This window comes from Sus scrofa, chromosome 4 (assembly GCF_000003025.6).
Source record: "Sus scrofa isolate TJ Tabasco breed Duroc chromosome 4, Sscrofa11.1, whole genome shotgun sequence".
Classification (NCBI taxonomy): Eukaryota; Metazoa; Chordata; class Mammalia; order Artiodactyla; family Suidae; genus Sus; species Sus scrofa.
This window is the reverse complement of record NC_010446.5, coordinates 13,442,670-13,463,727: the sequence shown is the minus strand read 5'-3', so window position 1 is coordinate 13,463,727 and position 21,058 is coordinate 13,442,670. Positions and strand designations below refer to the sequence as shown.

The window sequence follows — 21,058 nt, the reverse complement described above, 5'->3', positions numbered from 1 at the left end:
AATTGTCATTTCTGGGGAGTGAGGATGGGAAATAGGAAGGAGAAGGGCTTCAACTTTCCCTTTACCCCTTCTGTGCCATTGGAAACAAACCAACGTCCCAATTACTAGCTGTCCCTTGTCCTTCCCTCTTTCTCCTGCAATGAAGACTGGACCTGATGATGCCTGAGATTTTCTACTACTACCAAGAACTCTTCAGGGGGACACGTGAGCACAGCAGCTAAAAGATTTCCATTCTGGCTGGTCAATAGCCACATCCTTGCCCCCGCAATCCAGCAAGGTTAAGGTTAATTAACCCCTGGCCCACTGGGGACCTCTGGGAGCCTCTGGATGCTGACTCAGTGCCTGGTTCCTTTAGGGTTCTGTAGTCTAAGTGAGCAAATACTTTGATTTTCACTCCCATGCCAGGCACTGAGCTTAGGGTTGTACATCTATTGTATCTGAATCTAAATAACTCTTCAAGACACTTATCATTTTCCAAATGATGAAACCATGGTAACTTATTACATGATCTGCCCAATAGCACACTCATAAGTGGCGTCTCTCTGGCTCCCAAGGCCATGCTCCTTTCACTGTGTGTTTTGGCTTTCACTGGCTCATGCTCCCTCTCTAAACATATTTGTAGGCTCTACTTTAACGAATTCTTTCCGAAAAGTTTGTTTTACCAGTGTTGTTGTTCTGGTTTGTCTCAGCTGGTTTAGCAGTTTCAAGAAAAGAGCAGAGTGGTCAACCCTGTGAATAATTAACACGGTGAGTTTGCTCTCTGGCCTAAAACTGACGGCTAAACTTGATTATTTGCCCTGAACAAAAAGACAAGGAAAATGTCCCTATATTTACACCTTTTTTTTTTTTTTCTATATTGACACTTTTCAGTGCATGGAGAGGAAGGGAAGACAGAAGAATCATTCTCACTCTGTCCCCTGCTCTGAGAGACAAAGCCCCCTGCCCAAGGTCCCAGGGTCTGAACCACACTTGTTGACTGGGATTCCATTCCCTAGAGTCTGGACATAGTTTTGGGGATTAAATAGTCTCAGTTTAAATCATTTATTATTTCTGTAACCTTGGACAAATTTCCTCATTCTCTCCCTGGGCTTTCTTCATCATCTGTAAACAGGGGTCATAGTATTTTATAGGCACGAAGCTAATATTCTGCCATGACATTAGCATTTTTTCAGCAGTCATCAACCAATCAAAATTCTGCACATAGAGTTGCAGCAGAGTGCTGGAGGCCCCAGCTCCATAGGCAGGCCTGTTATTGGATTGCAAGAATGAATATACAGTGTGGTCCCAGGGCAGTGGCCAGGTGGTCAGGAAGATGACAGTGACAAGGTGATGAGGGGGTGGGTTTCAGGGAAGCAGCTATTTATCAACTGATATGGAAGTGTTTTAATATTTTAACAACAAGTACAGCTGTATAATGAACATGGGTCCTTTGCAATGTTAAGTAGGCACTTCTCGGGAAATTAATCCTGTGCTTGGTATTGTGACTAAACTTACCGATGATTCCACATAGTCTTCACCAACACTCCGGAAAGTGCTACTTCAGGCTCTTTCATCAGATGAGGAGACTCTAAAACTCTATAAAAGTGATGATGACGAGTAAGTGGTAGAATGGCGATCCGAATTCAGGCCGGCCAGTGGCAGAGCCAGACTTGTGCCGACAGTGTGAGAGAGAAGGAAATCCTGGGCAATAAAACCAAACTGAAGGTGAGAAATGGGTAGGAAGGAATGGATAAGAGAGCTGGGCTCTAGAAAATTCAAATGAGGAATAAAGAATCTGTGAGGCACGGAGTTCTTGGGCAAGAGTGACATTAAAAACATTTATCCCACTTGTACTTCAGAATGGAATAAAATGTTAACAAGAGATGAATCTGTGGAAAGGGTAGCTAGAGGTTCTTTTGCATTTTGCTTATTCAAGCAATTTTGAAATTATCCCCAAATACAATGTTAAAGTAAAAAAAGCAAAGTCCTTTGCACACAGGACTTTGTCTTCCTTAGCTCTCTGTCATCTCTCAGTTGGATTCTTCAGTTTCTTGCCTTCATCAGCTTATTTTTCAGAGTAACAGGGGTCACCAAGGAAAATCTAATAATTCCACCTCCTCAACTTTCAGCAGCGCTATAGAAATCTGAAGGGAAACCATTGCGATTATGTGATTTGGAAATGCTTGCAAATGAGAATGAGTGGAACTGCCAGGAGTATGTGCAATGTGGCAGGAAGAGCAAGTGACCCAGGAGTCAGATGACTGGATTGAATCTTGTTTGGTCCATTTCACAGCTCAGCGATCTTGCATAATGACTTCATCTGATCTGGATCCTGGAGTCATCACTTCATCAGTAAAATGAGAATCCCAGTGGCGACCTCCCAGGTTATACTGGGGATTAAATGAAATACCATTTGTAAGGTTCCAATCATGGGCTCTGGCATAGAGTATGTGCTCAATATACATTTTATTTCCTTTTCTCTGAGGTTCAATTTCCACACCCATTCAAGGCAAATTGTAATAATATTTCAAGAAGAGAGTGCAAAGAGCGTATGTGATAATCTGTGAAATACACTTAAAAAAGCATCCCGTTACAGGTGAGTGTTTTCATCACTGGAGGTGACCAAGGTGACCCAAGTGTCCTCCTACCCCTAACTAATCTCACAGTGGAATGCCCCATTCTGTCTTTCTTACTTTCAAGTTTCTTCTGACTTTTTAATCTGATTTCCCCAACAAGCATACAACGATGGAATTTGTTTATACCTCTGAACATAATCCACATCCCCCTAAGGCATCTAATGCCATACTGTGAACGTGCCAAACACATTATAAATGTCTGCATTTCCAAAGCAAAGGCTAAGGATGCGAGAGACAATGAAATGAAAGCCTTGTCCAAAGTGATGCTGTAACTTGGTAAAAATAGGAGGCTCTGGGTATTTGTTTCCCACCCCAGCAAATCCTTAATTTTGAGATTAGACTGGTCAAAAAACATATTCCCAGGCCTGAGGACTAGGGTTCAGACAACTTGGGGGACCATTATTCTGCTTCGTACATGGCATCACAGCACTGTTAGGAGTTATTTGGTAAAATTTTAGTTTTATACTTATTTACTGATTCATAAATACCTTTTAGTTTTATATGTACACACACACATATGTGGGCATTTAGTTTTGCTACACCGTGCATTTCTCATTGTAGGTCAATAATCAGAATGTCTGAAAAATACTGCTCAAAAGCAAGAAAGAAAAACATTGGTGTGTTTAGGGAAATAAATATAGGCCTATGAGGCTGGAATATACCCTGAAAGGGGGATGATGAGAAGTGAAATCAGCAACATAAGCAGAGGCCAGACTGTGCGGGCCATCAGGCCATGTTAAGGAACTAGGATTCCATTCTAAGCACTGTTCGAAGCAATAAAGGATGTAAATCAGCAGCACACTGTGATTTACAGTTTTAAAGGAAGGATAATTTTGGATACCTTTCACCATCACCTTTCTATTATTTGTTCAAACTCACAGGTTGGACTCAAGACATTGCCAGGCTGACCCAGTAACCAAGTGCTTTGGAAAGAATTATAATGTTTGAAATAGAATAAAACTGGGAGTTCTCATTGTGGTGCAGCGGAAACAAATCTGACTAGCAACCATAAGGTTGAGGGTTCGATCCCTGGCTTCGCTCAGTGGGTTAAGGATCCAGTGTTGCCATGAGCTGTGGTGTAGTTCACAGACGCAGCTTGGATCTGACATTGCTGTGGCTGTGGCATAGGCCGGCAGTTATAGCTCCAATTAGACCCCTAGCCTGGGAATCGGGAGCGGCCCTAAAAAAAGCAAAAAAAATAAAATAAAATAAAATACCAAATAAAGAAATAGAATAAAACTGGTAAACTACTGCTCTGATAACAATGAGACCACCTCAGGAATTCCCATCATGGCGCAGTGGTTAACGAATCCGACTAGGAACCATGAGGTTGCAGGTTCGATCCCTGGCCTTGCTCAGTGGGTTAAGGATCCCGCGTTGCCATGAGCTGTGGTGTAGGTCGCAGATGCGGCTCGGATCCCACGTTGCTGTGGCTCTGGCGTATGCCGGTGGCTGTAGCTCTGATTCAACACCTAGCCTGGGAACCTCCATATGCCGCAAGAGTGGCCCAAGAAAAGGCAAAAAGACAAGAAAGAAAGGAAAGAAAGAAAGAAAGAAAGACAGACAGACAGACAGACAATGAGACTAGCTCAGGTGGTAAAAAAAAAATAAAACTCTCACAGAAACTCAAACAACAAGCTACTAATTTTTACCTATGATTAAGCAAATATTTTCAAACAGTTGAGAAAGTCATTAGTATTAGTGTAAATTGGCAAAATTTTTATAGAATGCTATATGGTGGTTCCTATCAACATTTAAATTTTGTGTGACTTTTAAGTGAGAGATCTCACTTCGGTGGTTATACCCCTCAGAAATACTCACATATATGTCAAGAACAAGTATAGCAAAATGTTTGCAGTAGCATTTATAATCAGGAAAAGCTGGATCTCGATGGGCATCAATGACAGATGCACAGCATGATCTAAGTTTTTAAAAACCGGGAAAATATATGCATATAAGCATATCTGAATGTTAACAGAAAAAAAGTTTAGAAGGAACACACTACACAATACCCTTGGTGAGAGGTGGAGCCGGGTGAGAAAAGGCAATGGAGGATGTCCTTCACTGTTAAATCCTTCAGTATTTGAACCTCTTCTATATTAAACACACATTATTTTTTAAATATAAAAAGTAATAAAATTACATCAATAAAATATTCACAGGCTTAAAGGGCAGGCAGAGAGAGGCATTAACCAGGGAGGTAAGAAATTGATTGTAACTTTGTGATGATATCGATGCCCCGAGGTCAATTCCTTGGTTGTCAGGTAGCATAGAAGCCAGACTCAGGTGAAATGATGTACTTGGCCTATTGATATGTGCGTGCATGCGTGTGTGTGTGTGTGTGTGTGAACATATATGTATGATTTTCACCCCAAAACCTGGGGCCAGATGATTTTAACCATTACAAAACCAAATGTTGCACCCCCACTGACCATCTTACCTCTGGTTTAGTTTATCTGGCTTAATCTGCTCCAACTGGAAATTTATCTGGGAGATTTTGAGATTGAGTCATGAACACTGGGCAAAAAAGAAAAGGGGGAAATGGATAATGATGGCGACAACTTCTTGCCAGGACCACCTCTGGGTGATTTATGTATATTATCACTACCTCCACAACTCTGCATGGTAGACGACATAATATCCCCACTTTACAAAAGAATATAATGCAGCCTCTCCAGCCAGGGGAGGCCATCGGCCCAGGTGTAGTAAGGGAGGTGCTGGGTGACAGCCCAGGCTTAACTCCAGCCACAGCCAGTGCCTTCCTCAGTGCTTCTCAATTCCCTCAAAACACGGAGAGGGCGGCCTTAATCCTCTAACCATGTTGGAACTGCTTGGCTACACCTAAAGTCAGCTGCATGGTGCTAAAGAGAACACTGAACTGCAGTAAATTTAATATCCTTTCTGAGTTTTTGATAATGTATCCTGATTGGCTAAAATCCGTTATCAGCATAGTGAAAAAGAGAAAAAGAGAGTATTAAGCAATTTATAGTGTTTGTTCTCACAATATCCCCCTCTGCTCCAACCCCAGCTATGTACAAAAAGAGATGACTCTGAAAATAAAAGTTGATAAGATGGGAACAGGTTTACGTTAGAATCTTTCTCTGATAATATCTCCCCCATCTGCTTAAGTCTCCCCAGGAAGCCTATCCTTGACCTTTCCCCATCCCCACCACGTGGGGTTAGCCACCAGTCCCCTATACCCAACCCTTACCCCAGTGCCACCATGATGCCTGGAGCCTACTTGTCCCCTCCCATCACATTCGAGACCCAAGGTATTGCATTCATTGTTTGCCTGTGTTCCTCAGCACAAGGTGAGCAGGCACCTGGAACATAGGGACCCCATGGCATTCTTCTTTTTAGCCTTTACCACATTGCCAGGTAGATCTCAATAAATACTTAAAGATTGAATGAACAGAGTTCAACAGCATTTGGGATGGTGAAGAAAGCAGAAGGTCCCAGCAGAGAAGTGTATCTTATCTGTTTGATAAGAGCAGCTGAAAAGAGACAAATTCTTAGCTTGGGAGGGAAAAGAAATGAAGACCAGGTCTGGTATAAAAGTCCTTGGTATGATACTATAGTGGTGGATGCATTTGTCAAAACCAAGGAATATATAATACAAAGAGTGGAAACTAGTGTTAACTATGGTTGATGATGATTTATAAATGTGGGCTCATCCATTGAAACACAGGTACCACTCTGATACCCATGTTGATGGTGGGAAAGGCTGTATGGTTGGGAAGGGGGTTACGTGGAAACCCCATGCTTTCCACTCAATTTTTCTGTGAATCTAAAACTGCTCTAAAAAAATAAAGTCTATTTGTTTTTCAATGGCCACACCAGCAGCACCCGCAGGATCCTTTGACCCACTGTGCTGGGCTGGGGGAAGTCACAAACCCAGCCACTGTGTCACAGCAGGAACTTCTAGTAGGTTGTTTTTTTTTTTTTTTTTAAGTACTAAAACAGATGTCAGCATGAAGAACTGCCACCATGCAATGCTTTATGGCTTTATGAACAACCTTGTCCTTTCTAAAATATAAAAAGAAATAGACCCCCATCAGAATAAAGTAGAATAAATTATGCTTACCCATTGAGATACAAGAGAATTCTCTCATGGTATGATGTATTGGCCAAGAGTAGAGCCAGGTAGCAAAGAGAAATATAACCCAGTGTGGAGGTTAAAAAAAAAAAAAGTCAGTATTCAAAAAGCAAAGTTAAAAAGATTTCAGGAGCTCCCGTCATGACGCAGCAGAAACGAATCTGACTAGGGACTATGAGGTTGCGGGTTTGATCCCTGGCCTTGCTCAGTGGGTTAAGGATCCGGCGTTGCTGTGAGCTGTGGTGTAGGTCACAGACGCGGCTCGGATCTGGAGTTGCTGTGGCTGTGGTGTATGCCAGCAGCTATAGCTGCGATTGGACCCCTAGCCTGGGAACCTCCATATGCTGAGTGTGCAGCCCTAAAAAGACAAAAGCCAAAAAAAAAAAAAAGATTTCAAAAAAAATTCTAAACTTTTTTTCAAAATAAAGGAGACATGGATTAATTTACTTCTACGATCACCTTTTTCTTTAGCCATGGCCGATATTTCGATTTCCAATATTAAAAATCATTAACAAAATTTGTAATTCTCAGAAAGTTTGTCTATAATTCCCACTTTTCATAATAAAAATACTCCCTGAAATTCAGCTATTATATTATCATTATTAACTTCTTTACATTTTACATATTCATTTTTGTATGAATGAAGTTTAGGGCTATGGTCAAGGAATCAGTATTAATTAGCATTAATTAACTAGAATTAATTAAGTAGAGCAACTAGCAACTTCTATAACCATCTCAAAGGATGAAATTGCACTTGGAATCTTATATAAAACCCTGCTGGAGCTGGGCACTCCTCACACACAAATGTAGATCCAGGGTCCTAGAGGGTAAAGGCATTTCCTTGGGGTCATATGTTATATCCCTAATGGAGCCATTGGTAGCAGGGACAACCAATATGGCCACCACACCAAACCCAAGAGCTTCATATGCACTTGACTTCCGTTGTCTCATGTAAGCCATATGAACAGCCCTATGGAGGAGGCCCTCCTAATAGCCTTAGTTTTTACATAAGTCCAGGTGGCTTGCAGAAGTTACTAACTTGCCCAAGGTCACACAGCAGGACTTCCATTGGAGCCATGATTTTCAACAGGTCTGTGTGACATGACCTCAGCCTGAAGGGGTAAAAGGAGCCACCAAAGGGCAGACAGAAGAGGGGAAGTTTGAGGAGGGATTGTCACAGTGCACAGTCCCAGAGAGGGGTAATCTTGGATCGGTCAACATTTACCTTGGCTTGTCACTGCTACATATTAACAACGTCAAATTCCTCTTGGCTGAGTTGCCTGTCCCCTTGTTCCTGCCTCTTTTTGGCCTTCCAGAGTCACTGCCACCAGAGTTGCTCCAAGAGTGAAAATATGTGTACTATCCAGATAGTGCTGCCTGCCAGATGTTGGAGCTGCATAAGATGCTATGCAATCTCCCAGGGTAAGAAAGGATGGGAGTGGTCAGAGGCTCTCAGAGGAAGAACCATAGCCTGGGGCAGCATTCCTGTTCCAGGGCAGAACCAGTCATTTATTAGCTATGTGTTCATGTACAAATCACCTCATTTCTCATTTCTTCAACTATAAAATGAGGATGTTAGCATCTGTCCAAAAAAGCTGTTTTGATGATTAATATAGGACAGTGAAGGCAAAGCGACCTCGTCACAGTCAATATTATTACTGCAATATCCCCTCTTATCCCCTCTCAGCTCTCCAGCCTCTAGTACCTTAAAAGCTCTCAGGAAATATTTGTTGAATTAATGGGTAAGCATATAAAATTAAAAACCAAGGTAAATGTTTCTTCTATTAGAGATCAAAGCTCAAGAAAAATTTCAAACAGTGCAGCTGTGGCTAAACAACTCAAGTATTAACTAGAGTTCTTTTTCTTATGCTACCAATTTCTTCTATCTAGCTAAGAAATTCTCCAAGACTAAAGAGAAGACTTCTCTCTTAAATAACTTTGGAGTTACTGTTGTGGCTTAGCAGTAACAAACCCGACTAGCATCCATGAGGATGCAGGTTCAATCCATGCCCTCCTTCAGTGGGTTAAAGGATCCAGTGTTGTGGGGTAGGTCACAGACGGGCTTGGATCTAGCATTGCTGTGGCTGTGGCATAGGCTGGAGGCTACAGCTCTGATTTGACCCCTAGCCTGGAAACTTCTATATGCTGCAGGGGCAGGCCTAAAAAGACAAAATAAATATTTGTAAAATATTTATTTTGAATTAGACACATACCATATCCTATATTTTCTTTAATCTCAGTAGCTAGTGATCTGGGCTTTATATGCATTGTTTCATTTTGTGCTCACAAACAACCATTTAAAGTTAATACTATTAGTATAGTTCAGTTATATCAGCTATGATATATATATATATACATATAAATTTATTATATTATTTTACAAATACAACTGATGTTCAGAGAAGTAAGTGACTTGACCGATGCCATAAAGCCACATTGTTCAGAGGAAGAAATAAATTTTCCAAGCGGGTGCCTAATTTCTCCCAAGGTTACAGGAGAGCTAAGCAGAGAAACCCAGGTAGTTTGACTGCCATCTTTTAACATTATTTGATTCTGTGGGCCTAGGTCAGACCCTCTACCTCCAGTTTAGCTAACAAAGAATCCTCAAAGTTAAAAAGAATGCAAGGAATATCAATAGACACATCTTAGGAGTGGATTACATTCTTGTTTAAGTTTCCCAAAAGAAAAGAGCAGAGAAGCTCATCTTTTGAGTCATTTATGGTCTCACTGTACAAGGCATGAGAGACTATATTGCAGTGGTGGCTTGTATTAGCCAACTGAACAAAATGACATCTTTCTCAATAATGATTCCAGTGACATGGAAGCTGTAATACCTCTTGCCACCTCTTACTTCTGCTCCCATCCAGCCTGGCCTGGCCACTTCTCCTCACACTCGCATCAGGCAAAGGCCCAAATTCACACTCCACATCAAAGCTTGGCTGATAGTCTACGCCATCAAGCATGAGCAGTACAATATCTAGTTCTGGGAGAGGGGAGGAGAGAGTCACTCATTTGCTCTCCCTGTTCAGTTCACCCTAATTACCACTGCTATGTCACCTCTTCAAACCACAGTCCTGATGCCACCTTGAGATAATAGCAGGGCTTGCTAGTGTAGCAAACCACAACTCCCAAATTCATGCACTCACTAGGACTTCGAGGGTCTCTTTGCCTGTTCCCGTGTTATGTGTCAGATACATAAATGACAACGTGTTGCTTGCTGAAGGAGACCCCAGAGAAATGGACACCATTAGATTGTGAAGCAAAAGCACTCAATATTCATTCGTTCACTTCCCAGGAATCCCTGAATTAATGTAATCAGGGCCCACTCTGAAGCACGTGGCTTTCTCCTCCACCTCTTCCAAAGTTCAGCATAAATGCGCCTTCACGAAGCCCTCGTTGACTCACTGATGGAGGGAGATCTTCTCCCTACACCCTGCACATTTCCTTCCCTGCACCTATCACAACTCTAAATTCCTTCATGTGAATTTTTTTTTTTTTTTGTACTAAGTAGTTATCTGCCTTACCTATTAGTTTTTAATTTGTTTTTCACTTTTCCACCACACCTGCACTATATGCAAGTTCCCAGGCCCGGGATCTAATCCAAGCCACAGCCTGGACCTACACCACAGCTGCAGTAATGCTGGATCCTAACCCACTGCACCAGGCTGAGAATCGAACCCTCACTACCACATAGACAACACAGGACCCTTAACCCACTGTGCCACCGAAGGAGCTCTTTGCCTTACCTATGTGCGGACAGAAAATATGATCTGGTGTATCTTTGTATGTAAGACACTGGAATTTAGAAGCCTTCGGCTGAAGTACTTTGTGAATATGATATTAGTTATATCCTTTCCTCCATTATCATTGTATCCTCTGGGCTTTGATCTGATTTCTCCAGTGGGAGTACTCCAATTAAACCAACACACATCTGCTTTATTTGAGTATCTACTAACCCTCAGCCCTTCACAAGGCCACCTTTCATTATAATTTGTTCCACATGTATGAATGAAATTGATTTCCCCTTAGAAATGAGCTCAGGGGCAGGGACTATCTAAGGTTTTTATGTGGCTGTAACCCCTTTAAGTTCTAATACCTGGTCTAGGGTTCAGCATCCTCTAGCCCTTCATACATAGTGCCTTGCTGTGATTGCAAATGCAGATACTAACCTTTCTTGCATCTACTCTGCAGGTAAAATTGCTATATTTGTTTAATAAGCAGTTTTTCTAGCAAATTCAGTAAAAGGAATTAAAAGCCCTTCTGCATACATTCTGGCTCTGTTCACTCTGGAGGTCCTTTTAAACACTTTCAAATGTGCCATTTTCCTGCATTAAGCAAGCTCAGTCCACTTAAGAGAAATAGGAACAGCAGCCGCCACTAAGTCACCCCCAAATAAATGCACATTCTGTATTATGTTCCCCTCCTTCTACTTTCTTGTGCAATGAGAACCATGACAAATTAAGGGCTAGCACTCTAGGGAAAACTGGCCTCACTGCTACTTGAGCTCTTGATAACCTTCAGCATTCAACACTCTTCCTATTTAAAATCCTCACAGGGGAGTTATTTTTTTTGTGGCTCAGCAGGTTAAGAACCTGACAGTGTCCATGAGGATGTGGGTTCGATCCCTGGCCTTGCTCAGTTAACAGTAACGTGCGGGGTGGGGTGGGGGAAGGGAAATCCATTTGCTGCAGATATGGCCATAAAAAGAAAAAAATTAAATAAAATCCTCAGGGATCTATTGATGGAGCCCAGGTTTTTGAGTCTCAACAGGATTGTGGTAGAGGCTTCAGGTGCTGGCCTGAGTGCTGTTGACCTCCCACCTGCCAACCCCAGAGGCCACATCTGCTCCTATACCAACTACTACAACCTGCATCCTTTATCATGTCAACAGCGCCATGTGATCACACTTGCCTGTTTCCTATAATTAAAAGCCTATTCCCTTTGCTTGGGATTCTGAAACCACCTAAGACACAACATGGGTTACTGATCTTAATACCAAAACTCCCCAGTGCAGATTCCAAAATGTGAGTGTGGGTTCCTGCAACGTTTGCATTGATTCTGGGAAGAAAAAAAAAAAAAAATCAATGTGCATTGAAAATTTATGTTCATAAGACATTCTTCATGAACACGGAGCCTATAAGCAATGGGTGATTAATTCTCACACAATAAATGCAGGGAGGGTTTTCAGTCACTAAATGAATTCACCAAAGTGTTTACCGAACAATTTAAAGATGAAACACACTATTATTTCAGAAAAACTAGTTGAGCCAAGTAGCTAGGACTTGGAATTAAAAAAATAGCAGGAAGTTCCCGTTGTGGCGCAGTGGAAACAAATTTGACTAAGAACCATGAGGTTGCGGGTTTGATTCCTGGCCTTGCTCAGTGGGTTAAGGATCCGGCATTGCCTTGAACTGTGATGCAGTTCGCAGACGCAGCTCGGATCTGGCATTGCTGTGGCTGTGGTGTAGGCCGGCAGCTGTAGCTCTGATTTGACACCTAGCCTGGGAACCTCCATATGCCACAGGTGCAGCCCTTAAAAAAAAAAAAAAGGCAGGAACAAAGTATACAAATGGAAAAAAATGTATATAAATATAGTGAGGTCTAAAAGATATTTATTGGAAACTCTCAGAGCATTTTTCAAAAAGACTAGACAGATTCTATTGTAATAAGACACAGTAAAGAGGAAATGGTTTAAAAGATGTCATCAATCTTTTATTTAATTAAGCACTTGCCCTTCATTTTGAAGGAAATGATACAATTTCAAATCAGAACCTCCTTCTCAAGAAGTGGTTTGAGAACATAACATTGATTCAACATATAATCTTCAACAAAAATAAAATTTACACAGTTCACTAGGAAATAAAATGCATGTGGGATTTATCAAGTTAGTTGATGTAATTCTCCATGAGTCACAAGTATTAGCGCTAAGAACAAAACAACATAGTAAGCTGAATAAACCAGTCAAGTTTATAAGTTTATAGTTACCCTGATTAAAAAAAATCACAAATAAAATGTAACTTTCCAAACAAATCCTTTCAATGATCATGATCACACTAGATTTTATTCTAATTTACAAAAAAAAAAAAAAAAGGTTAGACAATCACATACTATGAAGTCTTCAACACAGTGGACTCCATATGAAGGAAAAAAAAAAAAACAAGTAGTCCTTAAATTTTCTTCACTCTCCATAGCATATGTTGTAGAAAATTAAAGTTTTGCTTCCAAAAATATGTTTCCACGTGGTTGTGGTGTTGTCAACTGGTGCTCTTATGGCCAATAGCACCGAAGACATGAGAAATTGAACCACTGAAGTGTTATTTCTTCATAAAACTAAAAATTTCCTTATAGGTCTGGAGTATAGTCTTCTGCTAGGCATGTTAGTGCTATAAAGTCATTCTAAATTAAATGTGGAATAAAAGCTACAAAAAGCATGAGTTCTTTTAATATAAAAAGTTATGTAGCTGAAGTTGTGGGCTCCTTTGCCATACATAGCCGTCTCAATAAAATATTTGCTCGAGTAAGAAAATAGAATTTGTCTGATTACATTTAGTATACGTTCCAGTTGGGCGTCCTGCTTATCCCTGCCAGAGCTTCTGAAGAACATTAGAATCAATATTCCTTTCCTTCAAAGAGCATCGGTAATTTCACAGTACAAAACAGCTCTAGAGTCTTATTCCTAAGGAGAAACAACAGTTATTAAATATATATGTATATATTTTTTAAAGTGCCAGATGCAACCATTGCCCGAACATTAAAAACTTATCCACAAAACTGCCGTCTTCAGAAGAGATGCCAACAGTTGGTTCAATCCCCTTTCCTTGGAAACTTCACTGGTTTCTGGCTGGCTGGTGCTTTAAGCATGATGACCCTAATAAAACTTCCAATGCAATCACTGTTCCAAAGCATTACATACTTCACACCTCTGGTACCCCGTAAAGACAGACGAAAAAGCAGCATCTGGAGTAGATTTCTCTTCTCTTCTAGCTCATTTTCAAGCCCTGTTACCAAAAACCTCTTCTCTAGAGGCAGAATGCTACTCTTGAGGTGCATTTTACAGGAGTTCTTCCTTCAAGTTGAGGTTTCTCACAAAGAGGTTTGTAACGGAGAGTCACTCCTTTGGTGTGACTGATGGCATTCAGTTTCTTTCTTTTTCTTTTTCCTTTTTTGCTTTTTAGGGCCTAACCTGCGGTATATGGAAGTTCCCCTGGCTAGGGGTCAAATCAGAGCTGCAGCTGCTGGCCTAAGCCACAGCCACACCATATCCGAACCACATCTCTGACCTACACCACAGCTCATGGCAATGCCAGATCCTTAATGCACTGAGCGAGGCCAGGATCAAACCCACATCCTCATGGATACTAGTTGGGTTCATTTCTGCTAAGCCACAATGGGAACTCCGATCGCATTCGCTTTCCATTGAAGGGTGAAGGCAGGAGACAGAGACGGGGGAGTGGAAAAGAGAGCTGGCTGGCTAGCCCAAAACTGCTAGACAGTGCTGCTCTGTTCTCTCCTGCTGTCTGCACAATGGCCATTTACATTCAACTTTCATTTGACTGTGTTAAACATAAAAAAAATTCCAAATCTAGTAAGCTCTCCTAAGTATCTTTACTCATGTTTATCCCATTCCACTTTTCCAGAAGCAAAAGAACAGAAATATAAGCTGTGAGATTATTAAACAAGAAATCTAGATCAACATTTCCAACGGAAGACTGATGTTTCTCCAAAGTCCCAGACCAGGGCTGAGGGTTGTTCAGCTTTAACAGTCAAAGCGATAGGACCTGTGTGGGGGTCCTGGGAAAACGGAACATAGCTAATGCCCTTGGAATTAAATCATTTCATGTTATGATGAAGGTTTAAGCTTTTAAAAATTATGGCCTCAATGTCCCACGTTTGAAAAAGTAAGTATACAAGGAAATCTTTCAAGTCTTGTCGCCTTGATTTAAAGCTCCCCAAGCAGGAGGCCCAAGGATGACCACTGCTATAGACCACTCAAGTGTGATTCTACTCCAACTGTAAGAAGTGGGTCATGAAATGACTTGTTCAGTGTAATTCATAACAATTCCCAAGAGAAAGAAAAAACTTTACTCAACTTTTGAGACAGCGTTAGCAGTGCCATTGTACAGCAGAGGATTCTGAGATCAAGGGCACACATCATCAAAGAGCACACATGAAAACAAAGGACAAACTGGACATATTTTTAGAGTCTCACAGTAAAGCAAACACAGCAGCAGATCCAGACAGAATCAGCCAGCCTGCTTCAGACACATCCCACAATCACCAACCTAGGCTTTAAGGACCTTCACCAGATTTGGTACTGACTACACCAGGTGGCATTTATTTGTGACTGCTGTCACCTCTCTTCATTGAGAGCATTCTGAAGGAGTGCTCTCCAAGCAACAAGGAGACTGCAGCAATATAACAAGACTTTACAACTTGAATTAAATCACATTGAGTGTGGCTAGCAAAATAACAACTTTGTCACTGAAATATGCCTCAAGCCTAAGATTTCACCACCAGCAGAAAAGTAAGAGTGAGAGCCACGGAGATGGGGCAGTGAGGGGGAAAAAAAGTTGGAAGACCACCACCAAAGCCTTCCACTTAAATTTAAAAAAAAGAAAAAAAAAAGAAAAAAAAGGTACTTTCACTATTCGGGAAGGGGATTAGGTCAGGGAATGAACAGGAAATTGACAAATTCCTGCCAGGGCAACCCTGTTTGGCTGTTTCTGTAGTGGATACTTTATGCGGTGGCAGCAGCCAGCCTCACAGTGTGGCCTGTGGATGAACATGGTCAAGCAAGTTTCATTAGAAAAGAGACACAAAGGCCTATTCCCTCTTAGAACTAATAACGCAGCTGTAAGTGCCTACAACCTACAACAGTGGGCGAGGAAAACAAAGGCGACAGAACGGAAGCAAAAATGAATCCTTCCCTTAACGGGCCTGTGGCAAGGATTTACTTGTAACCTGGAAAGTGGCTGGCCTGCGATGCAGGAGGCCAACTTCAGAAGACAAACCGCTCAGGGATGGAAAGGGGGGAGGTAGCAAAGTCTTTGTTTTGCAGCCCAAGATTACTCAATCATTTGTTACACTTCACAGGGGGCTCCTTTGTTTCAGTCTGCTGTTCCTAGATGGGTCCTGGTTCCACCAGCCCTGCACCCCAGGAAAACCATAACATAAATCATCCCAACTTCCCAGTTCCCTCACACTGCTCCTAGGGGTTAGCACCACCACAAACTTGCTCTGGCCTTGGTACAGTGTATCCTCCAAGCCTAGGGTAGGAGGGGAAGCGGGCAGAAGGCAATGGCAGATACTGGTACTCAGAACTTTGCTCCACCCCTGCGTGCATAAGAAGGGGCGATTTTTGGACCCATGTCCGGCAGGTACTTAATATCTGGCAAGTCCAAAATGTGCCTCACCTCGGAAAGGAAGACAGATTGAACGGGCAGGCAAGAAGCCAAGAAGCGCCCCCAGCCAAAATGCTCCTACCTGCTCCCTCTTCCTCCTCCGTCCAAGATAACAAACTCAAGCCACAGCTGGCAGCGCTTTTCGCCAACTCTCCGTTTTCCAAATGGCCCAGGAGCCCAGTTGGGACCCAGAAGATGGTGGAGGAGGGAGGGAGAGAAGGGAGGGGGCAGCGGCTGCTGCAAAGGCTCCCTCACGCAGCTCCGCACTCAGCTCGCCTGTCAGTGCACCACCGCCTCTCGGTCCTCCTCCTCTTGGCCCGGCGCCTGGGGGCGCCCGGGAGGCGGCGTAGTCCGCGCGGCGTCGCTGTCGCCCTCGTCCGGCTCCGCGGGGTGCAGGTGCGTGGCCAGCTCCTGTAGCACCGCGGCGCGCCCTATCTGGTCGTTGCGCCGTTTCTCCATGATCAGGTCCTCCAGGCTCTGAAATTCGAGTGTGTGGCTGCGCTGCGCAGAGAGCTGGATCTGCAGCCGGTAAGGCTGCTTGCCAATGCGCAGCTCCCCACCGATCTTGAACTCACGCTTGCCGTAGCGGCACCAGGCGGCGAAGCTCTCAGAGTTGCGCCAGCTCAGCTCGCGCTCCTTGGCGCCCACGTGCGCCAGCGCGTTGCGCACCACAGCGCTGGGGCTCAGCGGCTTGTAGCGGTACAGATCATTCACCACGCGGCCGCGCCGGCCCTGGCTGGCGTCCGTCAGGAAGCTGTTGCTCACCTCCAGCCGGTGCAAGTGCACCACCTGGAAATTGCCCACGTAAACAGCCCAGTGCGGGTACTGCGCCTGCGACACAAACTCCACCAGGTCGCCAGGCCTGCACTTGTTGAGCAGGTTCTCTGGCGTGTAGGTGCTCAGGGCGGCGGAGCCTGGAGCGAAGCTTTTCTGGTAGATACACTCGTCGCGGTAGAACACGGAGCACTCCACCTCGTGCAGCCGTGGGTCATAGGGCTGTGGCGGGGGCAGGGGCGGCCCGTCCCCGCTGTCGGGCAAACCGCCGCCACCGCCATCCAGGCCCTGGGGCGGCGGCTGGGGCTCCACGTCCTCGTCGTCATTGGAGAAGATGTAGGAGACTCCGATTCGGGGCCCGTCATCCCGGTCCACTCCAGTCGGGTCGGCAGTGGGAACTTCCTTATAACTTAGGTGGGTCAGTTTCTCCACCTGGTTGCCCATCACGCCGTGGACACACGTTCACACCGCCGAAAGAGGAGAAAGCGAAACCACCACTAGGGTCATTGGCACAGGTCCCCGGACCGGGGCTGAGACCACCTGTTGGGAGAAGAAGGCAAGGTAGCCATGTAGGAGCCATTCGGTGAAATGGGCGATTTGTTCTTAAGAAGAAGAAAAAAGACTGAGGGCCAGGCACCTGGAGTCATTTTACTAGGCGTCTCAAATGTAGCGAGCTTTCCCTCAGTTTTCCACCTCCAGGGTCACAGTCAAAGGAAGCCTGGCAACTCCAGCTCTCCCCCTCCCCCAGCCCTTCACCTCGCCTGGGCAAAAGCCCATTGCATCAGCGACTCCTACCGCTTCCGCCAGCGCCCTAACCTGCCAAGCCCAAATAGGAGGGGGTAAGAAAAAGAAACTTTACTTCAATTCCCCTTTCCTACTCTCACTTTCACCCCAGGGGCCTAAATTAGCCCCTGAGACGCCCTCCCCGCCATCTAACCGTAGAGAGAAACCGGCGAGGAGCCGCCGCGAGGCTGGAGCAGGTGAGCGGCCCAACCTGGCTCACCTGCGGCGCTTTCTCCTCCCTCCTCGCCCGCCTCCCCCCCGCCGCGCGCCCGCCCTCTAGTTCGGGTTACCTGCGTGAACTCACCCGCGGAGAGGTGGAGGCCGAGGGGAATTGGGAGGGGTCCCCAGCCGCACCCTGAGACTTCTAGGACGAGTTTGCAGGTGTGGGCTCCGCAGTCTCTCCTCTCCAGGCGCAGGCGGCTGCGAGGCTGGGCAGGGGGGAGCGGCGCATGTCTTGCCCCCGCGTAAGACTTGAAGGGGGGGAGTGATGCCTCTTCACACGGCACCTTTTCCCTCCTGCTGGGGCTGTTTCTCCCCCTCAACCGGCTCCCGGGGAGGTGGGGCTCTCCAGAAGAAGAAGGAAGCAGTCTCGGTGCCCGGCGGCTGCAGCTCCCGGTCGGGCCGGGCGAGCAACAAGCGCCGAAGCGGGAGGGACGGGATTGTAGATCCGGCTCCCGGCTCCCAGGGCGGGAGCGCAGCCCCTGGCATTTAAAGAGACAGACGCTCGCTCCCGGAGCCCAGGTCTTTCCCGCACCGCGCGGAGCCTCGGGCATCCCCGCCCCCTTCCCCGCCCCGCCCACCCAGACCAGGGGGCTCCGCCCAGGCCACGCCTCCACTTCGGAGCGGGTTTAAATCCCGCTAGTAAATAACCAATGGGTTGGCTGGACTGGCAGTCTGCGCCCCTCTTGTTGTACGCATAGCCCCTGGGAGTCCTGCTTCCCCTCTTAAAGCAAGGCCTTGTGGGGCCCTCGCTGCTTGCTCAGGTTGTATTTTTCGGAGCTGTGAGCTTTAAAAAGAAGTTGTAAAGCAAACGCCACCTGCCAGTGTAGAAAGAAGAGAGGGATTAAGAGTTTGGTGTTTGTTCTGTTTCCCTTTGCCTGTTCTTTCCCAAAGTACCTGGAGAGGGAGGAACAGACATTAGGAAACAAAGAAACTTTTACTTCCTTCTTTTCTTTCCTAGAACCTATTTCTTGCCAAAGGTCACAGAAAAGAATTTTTTCCTAGGCAGACTGGAGAAGTGCTTCAGTTTAAAGGTGTTTACAAAATAAGTCCTGTGAAACTTTCAGGTAAGAAAAAAAAAATTCGCAGGAAGGAACTGTAGAAAACAGAACAAAGACCTAGTTAGTGACTTGCTTCCAAGACCAGGGCTCTCTTTATTAACTATTAACGTTGCTTGAAATTAGCTCAAAGTTGATTTCATAACCTCCATTGTTTTGAGAGTTCCCAGTTCAAAAGACAGTGAAAGAAAGCATTCGGCTCTGGTTGTTTTTCTTGGCGGTAGAGGATGTAGGAATTGCCTAATTGTCTTTAAATTCAGAGCATATTAGCAGAGGCCCTCGCTGGATATATTTCCTTCCTGCTGACTTACAGAAGGAAATGACAGGAGACTAGTATTGCCTATAACCTCCACTAAAAGAGGGCACTCCCTCTCTCTCCCCTCCATGCTGGTTTTGTTTATTTTACCTAAGATGGAAGCTCTACAAAAGTGGTTTTCTCGCTCTCTGTCTCTCCCTCTCTCTTTTTTTTTTTTTTTTTTTTGGTTTGCTTAAGAATGCAACTCAAGACCTCCTCTGCTCTGTTTTCCATCACTGTTTCTTTTGACTCAATTTTTCCAGGTAACACGATTATTTATTCAGTGGGTCTACTGACCAGTGGAAACAGGAATGTACTAATACTACTGCGATCCTTTTTAGTTTGAGGGGAAAAAAAAGAAATCAATCTACTTATATACTTTGGAGCCCAGCAATCAATATTGGCAGGGCTGTGATGGAAGTTAGTCCTTCAGCAAGTCTAAAATCTCAGTGTAAATTAGACCAAAAAGGGACTTCTGTGTGTCTGCTGTGTAGATTAAGTCTTTTCTGACCGGCCTCAGGCATGTGTGACCAGATGGGTCCCCCCTGAACTTTTTGATAACCCATGCTCTGGGGGCTGCTGTTTTACCTGAATGGTTTTTGCCACTACGAGGTAGGCTCATGTAGATGCCCATTTTACAGGGAGGGGTTAGGCTGAGAGAGGCAATGGCAAGTTATCCCACGTCTGTTAGCCTGGGGAACCTCTGCTACCCTCAGCTGTGGTGGGACACTTTGCCCCTAGGTGTGGGGTAGGTTGCCTAGTGATGGAAGAATCCACTGAAGCACACAGCAGTGTGATGGTTTGCTGCCAGCACTCTGGGGTAAAGATCTAATGATAGTTGTCCAGGTGTTGATCTTATTTCCTTGACGAGCTCTGACCAGGTACACACTAGTGGCTCAACAACAGTCCTTGAACTGACCAAGTATAAAGTCTCAGCAGGAACAAGCTCTGAGTCAACTTTATGGCCCAATGCCTGGCAATCAGTAAGTGCTCCATAAATGCTTAATGGATGCTTTAGGGGAATTCTTGGCCATCCCTATAGCCTGCCTCCTGTGTAGCTTCTTCCATTAATTCCTGTTTCGGACCCAACCTCCCTCTGCTCCCCTAGGGCTCTTGGTTAGGGGTTACAGAATGGCTCCCAAACTTGCTTTGTTCATCTGAAACACTTGTTTTATGAACTGAAACTGTCAACAAGTTGGAGACTTGGGAAATCTCATAAAAATTCAGATTTCCATGGGAATTCCCATTGTGGCTCAGCAGAAATGAACCTGATTAGGATCCATGAGGATATATGTTCAATCCCTGTCCTTGCTCAGTGGGTTAAGGATCCAGCATTGCCGTGAGCTGTGGTGTAGGTCGCAGACATGGCTTGGATCTGGCATGCCTGTGGCTGTGGCTGTGTCTGTGGCGGGCAGTTGCAGCCCTTATTCAACCCCTAGCCTGGGAACTTCCATATGCCACAGGTGCGGCCCCCCCCAAAAAAAACCACACACACAGACTTCTAGCTTCACTTGAAAGTGCTAATGACATGAGACCATTGGGCCCACAGTCCAGGATGGCAACAAAAAGCTAGCGCTGAGCCTTCATTGCCTTGGAGATGAGATATAGCTTCCAGTTGGCCCCAACCTCTGTCCTACCTACCTGACCTATGTGGATCCTTGAATAACCCTGGGAGCCTCTGAGTTGGCTACCCCTGCCATCCAATTTCTGCACTACACATCATATCACTTGATTTATGTCATTCAGCACCTGATCATATAGCATCCGGTATTATTCTTTAATTCATGTTTTTTCTACAGAAAACTTAATTCGAAATA

The 21,058-nt window shown here is 44.6% G+C and overlaps 1 protein-coding gene across 3 annotated transcripts; it reads right to left on the bottom strand.

The window, feature by feature from the left end:
• On the bottom strand, positions 12,399 to 18,445 carry FAM84B (family with sequence similarity 84 member B). Of its 3 annotated transcripts, none has more exons than XM_005662850.3 (2): positions 17,974 to 18,445; positions 12,399 to 17,426 (listed from the first exon to the last, which is right to left on the bottom strand). In XM_005662850.3, exon 2 carries the CDS (start codon positions 17,328 to 17,330, stop codon positions 16,392 to 16,394), a length of 939 nt encoding a protein of 312 aa, XP_005662907.1. In that variant the 5' UTR covers positions 17,331 to 17,426; positions 17,974 to 18,445; the 3' UTR covers positions 12,399 to 16,391. The 3 variants fall into 3 exon arrangements, with proteins under 3 accessions (XP_005662907.1, XP_005662909.1, XP_005662908.1); XM_005662852.3 differs by having other exon boundaries at positions 17,960 to 18,074; XM_005662851.3 differs by lacking the exon at positions 17,974 to 18,445 and adding an exon at positions 17,524 to 17,902.